The sequence below is a fragment of the Dermochelys coriacea genome, chromosome 3 (assembly GCF_009764565.3).
Source record: "Dermochelys coriacea isolate rDerCor1 chromosome 3, rDerCor1.pri.v4, whole genome shotgun sequence".
In the NCBI taxonomy this organism is placed as follows: Eukaryota; Metazoa; Chordata; order Testudines; family Dermochelyidae; genus Dermochelys; species Dermochelys coriacea.
Genome location: NC_050070.1, coordinates 96,453,445 through 96,468,554, shown reverse-complemented (window position 1 = coordinate 96,468,554; position 15,110 = coordinate 96,453,445). Strand labels below are relative to the sequence as shown.

The 15,110-nt window shown below is 41.9% G+C and overlaps 1 protein-coding gene across 2 annotated transcripts in view; it reads right to left on the bottom strand.

Annotated features, from left to right (window-relative positions):
* The window catches only part of NKAIN2 (sodium/potassium transporting ATPase interacting 2), an 816,594-nt gene that overhangs the window by 102,982 nt on the left and 698,502 nt on the right, over window positions 1–15,110 (bottom strand). For both annotated transcript variants that reach the window (XM_038397627.2, XM_038397626.2), the window contains exon 4: window positions 13,261–13,461. In XM_038397627.2, coding sequence (XP_038253555.1) covers window positions 13,261–13,461 — 201 coding nt within the window. The remainder of the gene's footprint in view (window positions 1–13,260; window positions 13,462–15,110) is intronic.

Sequence of the window (15,110 nt, the reverse complement as noted above, 5' to 3'; positions counted from 1 at the left end):
AAACAGAATGCAAGAAGGTGCCATGTGATAAGGGGCTGTGAGACAAGTTTCTGTTTTACCCCTACATTGAAATGTCTTGATTGTTTAAATATAATTCAGGATTTATTCAAGGTGATGTATTTGCTCATTTTCGAACTTTGTCATGACAATGAGTTAATTATGGCACTGGGAAAATATCCTAAGAAGTGGGATAGCGACTAGGACAAATATATAATATTTTATCCTAATAACCCTTTGCCTACACACAAAAAGCTGCTTCAAGGATCTCTTTGCAATGCTAACTTTTATTAAACATTTTGGCCAACCAAAGTCACTCAAGCTTAAACCCAGTTATGGCCTATGTTCCTTACATAATATATATCCTCAGCTTCATCTCTCTATGTATCAGGGTATTCAGTTTGCGAATGACATTCTTAATGAGGCGTCCCATGACTTTTTTGCAGTGTGGGCTTCAAATTCTTTCTCATTGCCACTCATGTTGTTGACAACACAGCCAAGGAAGTGAAATCACTGAGAATCTTAACTGGATGGTCAGCTAAGGTGTGAGAGCCTGCAGGGTGTTCAAAATTGCCAACCAGAAGAATTTTAATTTGACCCTGACTAATTTTCAGTCCTACTTTTGCTGCTGAAATTTCTGGATATTGAATAGTGTCTACAGCCACAAAAGAAAAGCTGGTCCAGCAATTTTAGACTGAAGATCTCATTATCAAATGTTTGTTCCCAATGTAGGTGCTTACAGACTGTGATCAAGGTACCACTTAATGTTCTCTTTGTTAAGGTGAATAGACTGAACTCCATGAGCCTCTCACCGTAAGGCATGTTTTTCAGTCCTTCATTCATTCTTGTGGCTCTTCTCTCAACCCCCTCCAATATATTAATGTCATTCTTGATTGTAATACTAGAACTGGACTGTATAATCTTCTAACAGTCATGCCTATGCTGCATGCAGAGGTAATATAACCTTTCTAATTCCTACTCAAGATTCTTTGTCTATACATCTGGAGATTGCATTAGCCTTTTTGGCCACAGCTTTGCATTGAGAACTTAGGTTAAGCTGACTCTTTTTTTTAGAGTCACTTTTGAGGATAGGGTCCCTTATCCTGTAAATAAGGTCTATATATTTTGTTCCTAGATATGACTTTACACTTGGCTGTATTAAAATGCATATTTTTTGCTTGCATCCAGCTTACCAAGCAGTCCAGATCACTCTGTATCAGTGACTTGTCCTCTTCATTATTTACCACTCCCTCAATCTTTGTGTTTTTTCCAAACTTTATTAGTGATGATTTTATGTTTTCTTCCAGGTCATTAATAAAAATATTAAATAACATAGGACCAAGAACCAATCGCTATGAGATCCCACTAGAAACACATCTGTTCAATGACAATTCCCCATTTACAGTTACATTTGAGACCTGTCATTTATCCACTTTTTGATTCATTTAACATGTGTCTTGTTAATTTTGTATCATTCTAGTTTTTTAATCAAAATGTTGCGCAGTACCAAGTCAAATGTATTATAACAGTTTAAATATATGGCATCAGCACTAGTACATTTATCAACCAAACCTGCAATCTAATAAAAAAGTTAGTTTTACAAGATCTGTTTTCCATAAACCCATGTTGATTGGCATTAATTATATTATCTTTGTTTAAGTCACACATCAGATGATTCATTGTTTTCCCAGGATTGTTGTCAAGCTGACAGCCTGTAATTACGTGGATCATCCCATTTACCCCTTAAATATTGCCACAACATTTGCTTCGTCATTGTTCCAGGAGTTACTAAAAATCAGTATCAATGGGCTAGTGAGCTCCTCAGAAAGCTCTTTTAAACTCTTGGGTGCAAGTTATCTGGACCCACTGATTCAAGAATGTCTAACTTTAGTAGCGGCTCTTTAACATCCTCCTGAATTACTGTTTAAATGGAAGTGTTTCATAATCATGTATGACAGGATTACATCATCTGTTTCCCCCCCAAGAAATATTTATTGAACACTTGTGTCTTTTCTTTAGGATTATTGATAATTCTACCATTTCTATCTAGTAACAGATCAATACCATTGTTAGGATTCTTTTTCTTCCAAATATAGTTAAAATAATCCTTCTTATGGTCCATAACTCTGCTGGCCAGAGATTGTGCCATGTGTTCTTTTGCTTCTCTTATCCATTCTCTACAATATCTAGCTTCTGATTTATATTTATTACTATCAACTTCCCCTTTCTTTCATTTGTTATATGATTTATATTTATGTTATATAAATTATATTTTTATTTTTATAGCTGATTTTCACTTCCTCTAATCCAGGTTGGTTATTAAATCAGCATAGCCTTCTTCCCCTGAGACTAAATGCCTCAATGCACTGAAACAGATTAATAACTCCAAAACATGGCATCAGATTATTCACATTTCTTATCTGATGCCATCAGCATTATGTTTTGATTGCTAATCGTTGAGGGGGCCATGTTGAAAATCCCCTCTTTATATATTTATCAAACTATATCAATGCTAGTCTATCTTAGGTATTTAAGTACTTATATGGCCCCCATCAATAATGTATCTGACTGCGTCACAATCTTTAATGCATTCATCCTCTCAACATCCCTATGAGGTAGGGAAGAGCTATTATCCCCATTTTATATATGGGGAATTGAGGGACATAGAGACTAAGAATATGTCTACACAACAGCTGGGAAGTATGGTACACTCTGCTTAGTGTACTAAAAATCACAGTATAGCTATGGTGGCCATCTGAGTATGTACCAGAGGGTTAAGCAGGATTGTATTCAGGCGACTGGCCCAAGCCACCATAGTCACACTGCTGTTTTTAAGCACACTCGCTGCAGCAGAGCTTGTGCATGTATGCCTATCTAAGCTGGGAATCACACCTCCCAGCAGCTGTGTGACTTAAGTACTTATATATGCACTAAGTGACTTGAGCAAAGTCAAACAGGAAGTCTGTAGCACCCAGATCCCTCCTGTGCTAAGCTAGCATGCAAGCCATTGGGCCCTCCTTCCTCTCTAATCTTAACACAATTAAATTTCATGTCGGCTTAGATCAATTTGACAATATCATAGCTTGAAAGATCATGTAAACTAAAAAGGCTATGCAGATTTCTGAGTGGTAGGTATTTACTGTAAGCAACCTGGATTAGTAAGTATTGATTATAGTTTTCTAAACCATTAAATAATTTTTAATGATGGTATAATGGTAGTTCTTGCAATGCATGTTTTCTTGTATTAATAGAGGAAGGAATAAAAAAATTGCAGACAATATACAACATATAACGTACTAAGGCCATTAACAAGATTATTATGGTATTGGTCAACATTTACATACACTAATTTTCCTATAGTTTTATTTATTTATTTGATCATTAAGTTAGCAGCAAGAATGTATTTATAGTATGTGAAGAAATGCCTACTCACTTATTCTACTGGAGTAATATTACTGAATCATATTTAGTGGTACATGTTACACAGTTCATCTTTTCCAGGGCCTGTATAAGTAAAAACCAAATTGCCTAAGGGGATGCCTTTGCATTAATCGTATTCCCATAACTCAGGTACTTAGTTCCACTAAAATCAATAGACTTGTGAGTGTGAAAGTGCAGAAGTAAAAGACAAGCATAATAAATAGTCCAAATCCTGTGTTGTCAAATAGATATGTAATTCTTTCACACTTATTTGCATGATTGATCTTTGTTTTGCATATTTTCAAAGTTTTGATCTACAAATGGATTTTAATTTGTGTACTTTTGAAGGAACAGCCATTTGGGAATGAAGGCAGGTAATGGCTAATCAGAGAGTAAAATATAGATGGATAGAAGTTGTACATAGTGAGTCTGAACTCCACTGCTATGTGAAATGTAATTATTGTTACTATTTGTGTTACTTTTAAAGGTCCTCCTGTGCTACATGCTGTACAAACATAGAGATTGTAAGAGACAGTCCCCACTCTGAAAAACTTACAGTCTACTTACAAAACAGATAAGAGATACACAAAAAATATTTTCCTTCCTTTACAGATGAGGAACCAAGGCACAGAGAGATGAAGTGACATGCCCAAGGACATGCAAAAAGTCTGTTGTAGAAGATCTTGAGGCAGAATCTCCATCCAGTGCCTTAACTACAAAAACAACCTTCCTTTTTAAACTATGAGGACCAGATTCAGATGTACTTTAAGGTTCTGGTTTAGCAAAACAATTATGCACATGCTTTACTTTAAGCACGTCATTGAATCCTATTAACTTCAGTGGGACTTAAGCATGTGCTTTCCTGCTTTGCTGGATCAGGGCCTAAATGCATACAATTCCCAATTAAATCAAAAGTGGGAGTGCCAGCCTTCCCTAGATCTGAATTTGCCCCAGTTTCTGGACAAGTTATATTTAATGAAAAAGATCTTATATTTGTATATAGGTGTGAAGATATAACGGATGCCGTTTGACTGAGGTCAGAGGCAAGCAACTGGCTGATTAGCTCTACCCATTGAGAAAAGAATTGCAGCTTAACTGGCTGATCCTCATAAAAGGAGGAGCAGGAAAAGGAGAGGAGGAGCTGCAATACCTGCCAGAGGCTGAAGCAATTGCTGGAAGGAACTGCTTCCGGAAATAAAAAATGGACAGAAGGGAGACTGTGAGAAGTCCTATTATCAAAAGACTCTGAGGTAAGAGACACAAATTTTGGGTTGAGAAACTTCTGGGGTGGGTGGGAAGCTGAGGGACAGACTTGGGGAAGTTTTCCACAGCAACTGCCCCTGCTGGAACCTACCTTTCCTGGTCTAGGTGAGAAGGTTCCAGGCAGAATTCCCACAGGGAGGATGCTGGCTCAACTAGAGCAAGCTCGGGGCCAGCTGGAAGAGGGTAATATACAACAGGGCCCAAACTCTTACTGTAGGTAAAATATTCACACATCTTTAAACTTATATTTCAAATTCAGATTGGACTTTATTGTTCCATGTGTGTTTCTTGAAAATAATCAGAGAAACTCATGCTTTGCAGTCACTGACTTTATAGGAAAGAGAGGAGATAGATCAGCATGCTGCTAATGAATGATGCTGTACATATAACCTTTGGTCTCCTCTTTAAAATAAGTAAATTAGACAGTGGTATTGGTTCAATCAGAGTGAACAGCTGTCCACAACCTAAGAATCACCATCCATGTGGTCACTCCTGTTAGTATTAGCACAGAGGCTCAAGACTCAAATGGAATGAAGACTGAATTAGTTTCATAATGTGAACTTTCCAGGTCAGGATTTAATCTATGACAAAGTCAGTCCTGGCAGATCTGAGAGACTGGAGGAGGGCAAATGTATCAGCCCTAGAATGGTGAAGGCCTGTTAGCTATGAGCTGAAAAAAGGTTACCTCAGGTTAACTGGAGACACCTGAGGCCAGTTAAGAGCTGCCAGTGACCTTTAAAAAAAAACCCTCTTCTGGGGAGAGAGTGAGAAAGGGAGCGAACAGAGACCAGCTATAGTAGGGGTAGTGGCAGCAGGAAGGAAAGACTTCCTGGTGGAAGTCTGTCTCCCCTTGCTATAGGGAAAGAAACTAAGTTAACACCTGCTTGGGGAAGTACTGTCAACTAGGAGCCAGCATAGCACGGTAACGCCACAGAGCGGGGCAGGGAAAAGTATTTCTGTTTTCATAGTAAGTGTGGGTTTTGGGTATTTTTTTTGTTTTGTTTTTCTTAAGAACTTCTTGGACTCACCCTGAGGCCCACCATGTAAGTAGGGAAAAATAAAACTGGAGATAACAGAAAAACCCTCCAGAGTCAGACTGATTTACTCCAGGCCCCCCACTGCCCGAGAGAAAAGTGCTGAGGTGAAGAAAATATCCTGCCACAGGTTATGCTGTTGCCCAAAGTGGGAAAGTAAGCACAGCCACTGCCTATAAAGTGAGTGAAACCCTGGCTCCATTAAAGTCAATGGCATAACTCCCATTGACGTCAATGGGGCTAAGATTTCACCCAGTATCTCGTCTATGGATAATATCCACAGCAATGATTTAATCCACAGACCAGTAGTAAACCAGACATCCTCACACTGTATTTCTACCTGACCTCATCCTTTACCTGGGACAACAATCTCCAGAGATTAGTTTGCAATTTAATTATATTCATCCCTGATAACCCAGGAGGTCTGAACATGAAATTATGACTTTGATATAGAGGGCCAAAATCAATAGCCATTAAATGAATGAGGACATTTTAAAGTATGGAGCATGCTGAGTGTCTAAGCTACTCATCACCACAATAGCTCTGTCTGGTCATACAGAGGAGCCAGAGAAAGACTGAATTATTGATCAGCCCACTACATGTTTGCTGACCATGAAGCCAGCACAGATGAATAGACAATTAGGAACCAAACTAAAGAGTTGCTAAGGACCATTTGGTAAGTGGGAGGTAGGTGAAAGCTCTACAAGCAGAGTTCTCCAGGAAGTTGCTCATATTTGCAGAAGCAGACAGATAATGGAAATAGAGTTCTTGCATTTCAGAGAAAGTCAATGGAACCATGAAAAAGTAAATATTTTACAAGTAGATGGTATTTTGAAAATACTGTATCAGGTTGAATCTTTCTGTATTTTACTCTGTTTTTACTTAGTGTTCTACTTAGTAGTTGGGCCAGACTCTCAAGTGGTCTAAATTGGCATAGCTTCTTGTGATGGGGTGGGTAACCATACACTGGAGAGTTAAGAATTCAGGAACACGCTGGGGGCCTCCGCCCCGACAGCACTCACTGCTACAGAGGCACTAGGCCAAGAAGGCATTCCTAGGTGGAGGTCAGCTGCATGGAGTCAAGACTCCCTACCCTGCTGAGATCCATGGATCAGGTAGCCAGGAACAACCACCACCATGACATACCCAAGGCAAGGAGCAGAGCAGTAGGAAGAGGCTCAGGGGAGAACATTAGCTGGATCTCAGGTAGTGGACTCCTGCATTACAATGCTCCAGAGGGTCTCTGGGTCAGAATGCAGTGGCGTGGGAAGGCCTGGGTTCTCCTATTCCATAATCACCAGGTGTGGCTGACACCATGGACTACAACGGCAAGGTGGTTCTGCCGCCTCAAACTATAACCACGAAGTGAGGAGGCTCTCACCTGCTCACAACTGGTGGAGAATGCAGACAAAATGGCCTAGTCCTGCTGCAGGACATAAAAAAGGCCAAAAGAGGATCAAGGAAAAAATAAGAAGGGATGGCATAGAGATGGAAAACCTGCAGAAGTGAGTAATGGAGAGCTCAACAGCAACAGGCAACTCAGCTTCAGCAACCATAGAATCAATTATTACAACAGTTGGATTCACAATACCAGCAGCAGCAGTTGATCTGGGAACTGCCCACTCAATACCAAGAACACCATCACCACCTGGTTCAGCTGATGTCGGCGCTCCTACAACCCTTAGGAGCTGCTGGTAGCCTAGGGCCAGGGTCCTCTGGGGTTGGGTCCTGACACCAGTCAAGATGACAAAGATGGGCCCACAGGATGACCACAAAGGCTTTTTAGGGACATTCAAATGGGTGATCATTGTGGCTGGCAGACCACACTCTTGGCCCCCTATCTGACAGGGCTGGCCCAAGCAGCTGTAGGGTGCTGGATCCTGGGGGTGCCTGAGCCTACCAGAAGGTCAAGGTGCCTATCTTGGACTGCTTCAGTATCTCCCCCAAGACCTACCACAACGCTTCCAGAAGGAAAAATGCCTGCCCTGATGGCAGTGGTCCCGTATCTCAAGGATTATTATAGGCACTGGCTAATTCTGGAAGGGCACATCGGGGTGCAGGTGGCAGAAGATATTGTCCTCAAGCAATTTATCCAGCCTCTTGTGGTTGGAGGATGTGAGTAGAGAGAAACTCTGCCTACTGTTGGAGGCAGTGGGACTCACAGAAAATTACCTGGCCACTGAAGGTCCAATCCCCTGGACCCCAAGGGTGTAGGCCATCACCAGATATGGAAGGCTGAGCACAATGGAGAGAACGGGGCACAGGAGACCATCAGCTGGGGCAGGGTCTGAATTCCTTTCAAGGAAGAGACTGAGACTGAATAAGAGCACCCCAGGACACAGAGGCCCTCCTCCAAACAGGACAATCCCAATGTGGTGGGGACAGACAACAGCCCCACTGGATGGCAATTACTTCAATTGTGGGCAGCATGACCACTTTCAATGCAACTGCCCCTTTATGGATTGTAACTACAGAAAGGCCTGAATGGCTGCCCCTAGATCCCACAAGCAGGGGCTGGCCAAGATGATGATCCCTGTGAAGGTCTATGGGACTGAGGTGATGGGACTAATAGATTCTGGTTGCAGCCAGACCCTGTGAAGGAAAAGGTGGTTGAGGTCTCCATCACAGACCCATGGGACACTCTCTGACATGATCTTTCTACAGTGTATACACAGGAACCTGTGCCTGTACCCCATGAATGAAATACAGCTGACCATGAGGAACCACACTGAGACTCAGTGTGCGGGTGGCAGCTGCTCTTGCCTAACCCATCATCCTGGGACAAGACTGGAAGTACTTTGGTGATGTCTTGCAGGTGCAGAAAAGAGACCCGGCCTTAGGGCATGATCGTGACCCTGACACTGGGGAAGACACAGAGCCTGCAGAACTGGCTGACACAGGAGAGCAAGAAGATCTAGGGGAAAGGGCCTCACTATAGACAGAGGCGACCCTGAGAGATCAGCAGGACCTGCAAACTCAACACCTGTGGGTAGGAAATGCCTGACCCAAAACAAGGATTTAATCGGAGAACAGAATAAAGATCTCCCCTTAAGCTGGGCATATGACCCCCCAGACCAATGAAGTCCAGGCCCAACTCCTGGTACCCTGGCCCTCTAAGAGGGAGTTACTCTGTCTTGCATGTTGAGTACCATGTGCTGGTCACCTGGGGAGGGAGAAAGCAGCTGGTTCTATTGGCTGGACATCCACAAACCGGTGAGAGATTATTCTATGTCCTGCCTGGAGTGCCAACTGACAGAGCTCAAGAATATCCCAAGGGCCTCCCAGATACTGATGTGTTAGCAGACACCCCCATTGAGATAATTGGTATGGACTTGAAAGGCCTGCAGTGTATAATGCACGTAGTGTGCGCTTCTCACAATGAACGCAGCGACCATGGCGGTGGAACTCATGAAAGTCTTCGTGAGGGTGGGAATCCACAAGGAAATAAAAACAGACCAGGCGATGAATTTCATGTCATGACTGATGAAGAACTTGTGTGAACTGCTAAAAATCAAATCTCTGAGAATCCGTCTACCATCCCCAAACAGATGGGCTAGTTGAACACTCCAATGGGACCCTGAAGAGGATGCTAAGAAAGTTTGTGGCTAAAGACCCCCACCCCTAGGATCACCTTTTACCACCCCTTCTATTTGCAGTGCACAAGGTTCCCCAGACCTTAATGAGGTTCTTGCCCTTCAAGTTGTTGTATGAGGGGCAACCCTGGGGGACCCTAGATCTAGTTTGGGAAACATGGGAGAAAAAAGAGCCCACAGTCATCAGGGTAATACAGTATGTTTGGCAGCTACTAGAAAAGATGAAGACATTAGTGTCCTTTGCAAAAGAAAATCTTTTAAGGGCCCAGGAGTATCAGAAGCAAGCTTATGACAAGGGTATTCACCCACGTGAATTCCAGCATCAGAGTATTGCTGCTACTGCCCAACTCAGAGTTAAAGTTCAGGCCAGACAGCAAAAGTCCTTTCAGGTGATGCACTGGATGGGAGCAGTGGATTACAAGATTTGGCAACTTGGGAAGAGGAAAGAGACCCAGATTTATCACATAAACCTTCTAAAGGCATGGTGGAGGTCTGCTGCACAGTGCAGGGGATCTCTACCCTGTTGAGACCCGTGGACCAGGTCACCAGGGACAATCACCAGCCATAATGTGCCCCAAGGGGAGGGGTATAGCAGTAGGGAGAAGCCCGGGGGATAGCATTAGCTGGACCACAGGTAGCAGACTCCTGCATTATAGAATCCAGTGGAGTGGAAGGGCCTGGGTTCCCCTACCCCATAACCACAAATGGGGCTGCCACCACAGACCACAACTGCCAGATGTGGAGGCTCGCCCCCTCTCACACTTGTAAATAGAGTTTGTCTGAGTAAGTAGTGAGTAAAAGCTGAGTAACATACCAAAATACCTCACTGATATCAGTAAGTGGACACGCTACTCCAATAAAACCTCTGTTGCTTTGTGAGACATAATGAAGCTAAGGTTCTGATTTAGCAGTTTCAACTGCAGTATTAACTGGAAATGTGTGGGATGGTTATGTAGAAATTTCTACTCCACATCTTTTCCCAAAGCTCAGGGCTTCATACTAAACAGAACAAATCACATCCTTAGCAGTTCTGCTCTGCTAAGTACAGCTGTATGCTGCAGGTGGTGCCTGAAAAATGTTTATTTTGCAGCGCTGCAGGCTGCAGAACTAAAAATGAAATAGATTCCTTTCTTTTCACATGACTGCATCTGGGGGTGTGGGGATAGGGGAGGGGGAGAGGTGTGATGATGAATAGCACAGAAAGAAAGTGATAAAATTTAGGCCAAGCTTGGCTTGAAAAGAACCAAACCTGAAACACAGATGACAACTGAAGCTTAGCTCCTGATTTCTTTTATTTTCAATGAAGCACTGAGGAAAAGCTGACAAGCACAATAGGTGTGGCATTGGGATCTTTGATACTGCACAGTTTCAGAGAGGCAAGTCAAGCATAGCAAGCTCACATGAGACCTCCACAATATCTGGGTGAAATCACAAGCGATCCTTTCAAGAGCAACATCTGTCAACATAAAATCAATCAACAGATGAGCTTAAAAAGTAATAAAAAAATCAACATGGCTATCAGGCAACCATAAATGGGCACAAAGTGACTATCTTAGGCATTTCTAACACCATGGTAGATAAGCACCCAATCTAAAAATCAGGATAGTCCTTGTTCTATGCAGGAATATACTTGCATTTGGTACTTCTCTGATAACTTTTCCTAATCTGGAAGTTTTTACAAGGCTACTTGCTTTCAGTAGGTCAGAATATTGCGAACAACATTAATCAGAATAGTTCTGTTGCTTCTTCAAAGTTACCAGCTGTATTGGTAGGAAACAGGCCTTGATGTTTGTTTGTACTGAATGAAATTCTATCCTCTGCGGAAACCAGCACAAGATCTGGGCATCACTTACATCCCCCAGTGTTATTCTTAAGACCTATTTTGAATGTATGTGGGACCTAAGTGGTGCCCAGGCCTGGGGCTGGTCTTCTGCACAGGGGTGAATCTCTTGACTTTTGAGAGCGTAGGTCAGACTCTTTAATGTTCTCAAGGTATTTTAGATCTGAAAAGGAAAAAATAACTATCTATAAACGAACACTCTTCAGAATGTATAACTACAGATGACTCACATAATATTTGTAATAGCATATACATTCCATAATTTGGCACTATTGGCTAGATGCCACCAAAACATTTGTCCAACACAGTTTAGGAAGTTCTCAGGAGAGATCACTTCCCCTGGGAACCTTAAGTGCTATGGAGTTCTTGTAGTGCATCAGCAGAGCTTCTTTTTGCGAAAATACAGTTCCCTCTATTTAATGTGTAAAAGGATGGGGCCAAGAGCTCTCACTTCTCCCTATGCATAATGTATCTTAAGTACTCCTTTCACTAAGTCGTACACACATGAACTGCACAACTTTCTTTAGCTGCACACTTTGCAAGCCTAGTAAAAAGTCATAGAAAATGCACCGAATAAGTTATGTCACTTTCAAAGAATCATAAAAGTCAGCTCCAATCAGAATTATTTCCTTACTCCTTTTTGAGACATTTATCTGCAAGGAACCCCTTTAAGAGCAACCAGTGATGCTACTGTCCCTGAAAAAGCTAAGATCAACATTAACTTGATACTGGCCAGGAACACAGGGGGAAAAAATCCAAACAAATTTAAAGCAAATAACCAATTCATAGGTTGCAATTTATGGTTTTACAGTTAAAGTCCAAGATCCACTTAAGTGCCCATAAAAGGGAATTGAAAGAAAAGATCAACTTTTTTTCACTAACCAGGGATAAATCTGGCCAGAGACTGGGAGGTTAGTTTGTTAAAAAGAGAAAAAACTCTGCTTGTCTAACTTTGTTGCGTGTCACCCTGTGGTTCTATTACTGTATTTACATGCCAAACAGAGGTTATTATTTATAAGAAAACATTTAAACTATGTGTTATGCAATCCAATATGATGGTTTGGAAAATTGACCGAAATGTTTTCTTTGTAAATGGGTACCTATAATAACTACAGCTATGGTAACATGAGCAGTAATAAAAGGCCTAACCATGATTGGCTAAACTATGCTGGGATTTCAACACAGAATCCGATAGCTTGTCATTCTGTACTTTTTCTGTGGCATGAAAAGCGAGGCCTTATCTAGAAATACAGCTGTATTCAGACATTGACACCCCTAAAAGATCTGACGTACAACACACCATGTAGTTCTGAATGGGAACAGAACCTATGCTGAACAATATTTTTTCTTTGTTCTTTCACTCACCACTCATTATTATCCACAAAATTGAGTTAGAAAAAAAATCCTTAACATCGACTTTGGAGATGAGCCTGAGCTACAGACTTTGGGCCTGAACACTATCCTGTCATTACATATTTATGCAAATACACCTGTCCTTATTACTTTGTCCCCTTCACCCCAAGCCTATTTGTCTGTTTATTCACAAGTTGCAATTTGTCATAATCCAAGACTGTGCCCTTGCTTGAGCAGGTACTTTCTTTGTTTTACCCATTTGAACATGCTAAACTCAATGGGGACTCAATCATAGTCTCTAAATATTGCGACAATAGAAACAATCATCATGATTATAGGCAGAGCTGGTACCAGCGTCTATAGTTAAAGTTGTTGAACATTTTACACTACAAGCCCATTTTCAGTTGCTTATAACTTTGTCATACTTTAAAGGTGAAAATCTGGCCCCACTGAAGACATGGGAATTTTGCTTATTGACATCAATAGAGTGAGAATTTCACAGCCTTTGTGTCATGGGAGAAATTTTCCATGCTTGCTCTCTACTCCAAGCTTATTTCCCCCCCGCCTCCCAAAGTTTCAGCAAAAACAACCATTTTGGAGAATGAGTTTACAAAAATATAGGTCTCTAAAAAAATATTTTTCTGAGTGGTTAGATAGACCATAAGAAGTCCCAGTTTTAGACTGGTGAGGCAGGTCATCCTTCACTGTAAGATTAATTCTAGAAAAAGTGCTGGAAGAGAGGTTGATTGTGAACACTTACTGCAAGGAAGATCTGAAGGGAGCTGTGAGCCACTTCTATATACTGGTATTCAAGCAAACACCCTGAGACAGTGATGTAACGATGATCCTCTGGTGCCCATTCTGGGGCTGGAGTCACAGATGTCACTGTACAGCCTGGGCCATTCTCCATCCACCAAGAACGGTGCATTGAGATATTAAAGGTCAGAATAAGATCTGTTTCCTGCAAAAGAAAAAGGGAAGGCAGTAATTCTGGAATGGTACTTTGATGGTCTTGGGGTACCCAGTCACCTTATCACTTCCCTGGTCCCAGCAAGAAGCAGATTTGCTTGCACTTATCTGGGTGTCAGCTCTGTTAGACACACAAGCAGTCTTCTTTGGGCTGTGCTAGTCCTTGCTTAGCCTTGCAGGTGAACAATAGGTGTATCCCAGTCCCTGAGGCTCTTCAAAGTATTCCCCTGTAGTGTCCAGCCCTTTCTTCACCGAACACTCACAGAAATACCAGCTCTGCTGTCCCCAAGGGGACAGTGTACACACTAGCTTATTTGGTTCAGCTCAGGCTCAACACTTAATACCGCAGCACTGAGATATATTTCTAGTAAAAGCAATCATAAGTTTATCATCAGAGATAAAAAATTCAGAGATAATGAGTAGGGATAAAAGAAACAAAAAGCTACATATAAAACTAAAGTATAATAAGCTTAGTCTTTAGAAAGTGTAATATGTTAATGTTCTATGTAAAGAAGATTATTTCACTCCAAATGTCTTCTGAAGTGTTTCAACCAAGGCTAGTTGTGATCCTGTTTTCATGAATGTAAGGGTACTGCCAGATTAGTTCCTAGGTGCAGGACAAAGGGGTGCCTTCTCTACCTTCTACATATGTCCCCCCCAAATTCAGTCTTGACACACAGCCAGGCTAAACCCCATGGCTTGTTTTTTTCCCCATGTGCTCCTTTCCAGTTGACTCTTTATGTAATAGGGGCTTCCACTCTGTTGGCTTACAATGCTTAATTTATATTTTGATAGAGAAAGAAACATGTTACCTACTGTCTGGAAGAAACCTGTTTTTTATCTTTGGTTGGTGACAGACTTTAAAACATATTTTCAGTACATACACACAACTCTTTAAACATCATCCATATGTACATTTTGCAACTATTATGAGAATCAGTGTGACATAAGTGTTTATTAGAGACCTCCTATGACTCTCTTTGGTGAAATAGAATGTACATGCCAGGATCTGGATATTCTTGTAACCTCCCTGACAGTTGGCATTGAGGTGTTCTTGGGTGTGTCAGTGCTAACATCACCCCAAGCGTTTCATCTAGACATCTCACCGTAGGCATAAAGGAGGCAAGAGCAGTAAAAACTTCATTTACTCCTGAAAATTGGAGAAATCTTGTCCCCTGTAGCACAGCCAAGTAATTGGGACTTGGCATGGGGGTACTGGTCATATGGAAGTGGAGGAAAGTCATCTTCCAACCCAAGCTCTGCTCCAGGCAGTTACCGTAGCCCTGAGGCTGTAGCTGCTCCTGATGCTACTGTGCCTATGCTGCAATGGAAGCCACAATGGCTGATGGACATGCATAATGGCAGATCCACAACCCCATCCCAGCTCCTTCCAGTCTGTCCCTGTCCTGATCCTCCAAGACCTACACGGTAGATCCCAGAAGCTGGTCTTCATGGAATTGAGGGAGTGCAGTCCCAAGGCAAGTTCTCCCTATCAGGGACCCTCTGCAGTCCTGGAAGAAGGGGAAGACAGGATTTGCCTGTCATATGTAGCAATGGATTCCACTTTTGAATTCTTTTGTGATGCATAGTCTCAGCCCTCTAACTTTGTATCAGTTTTCAAGGAAGCATCTATTATCCATT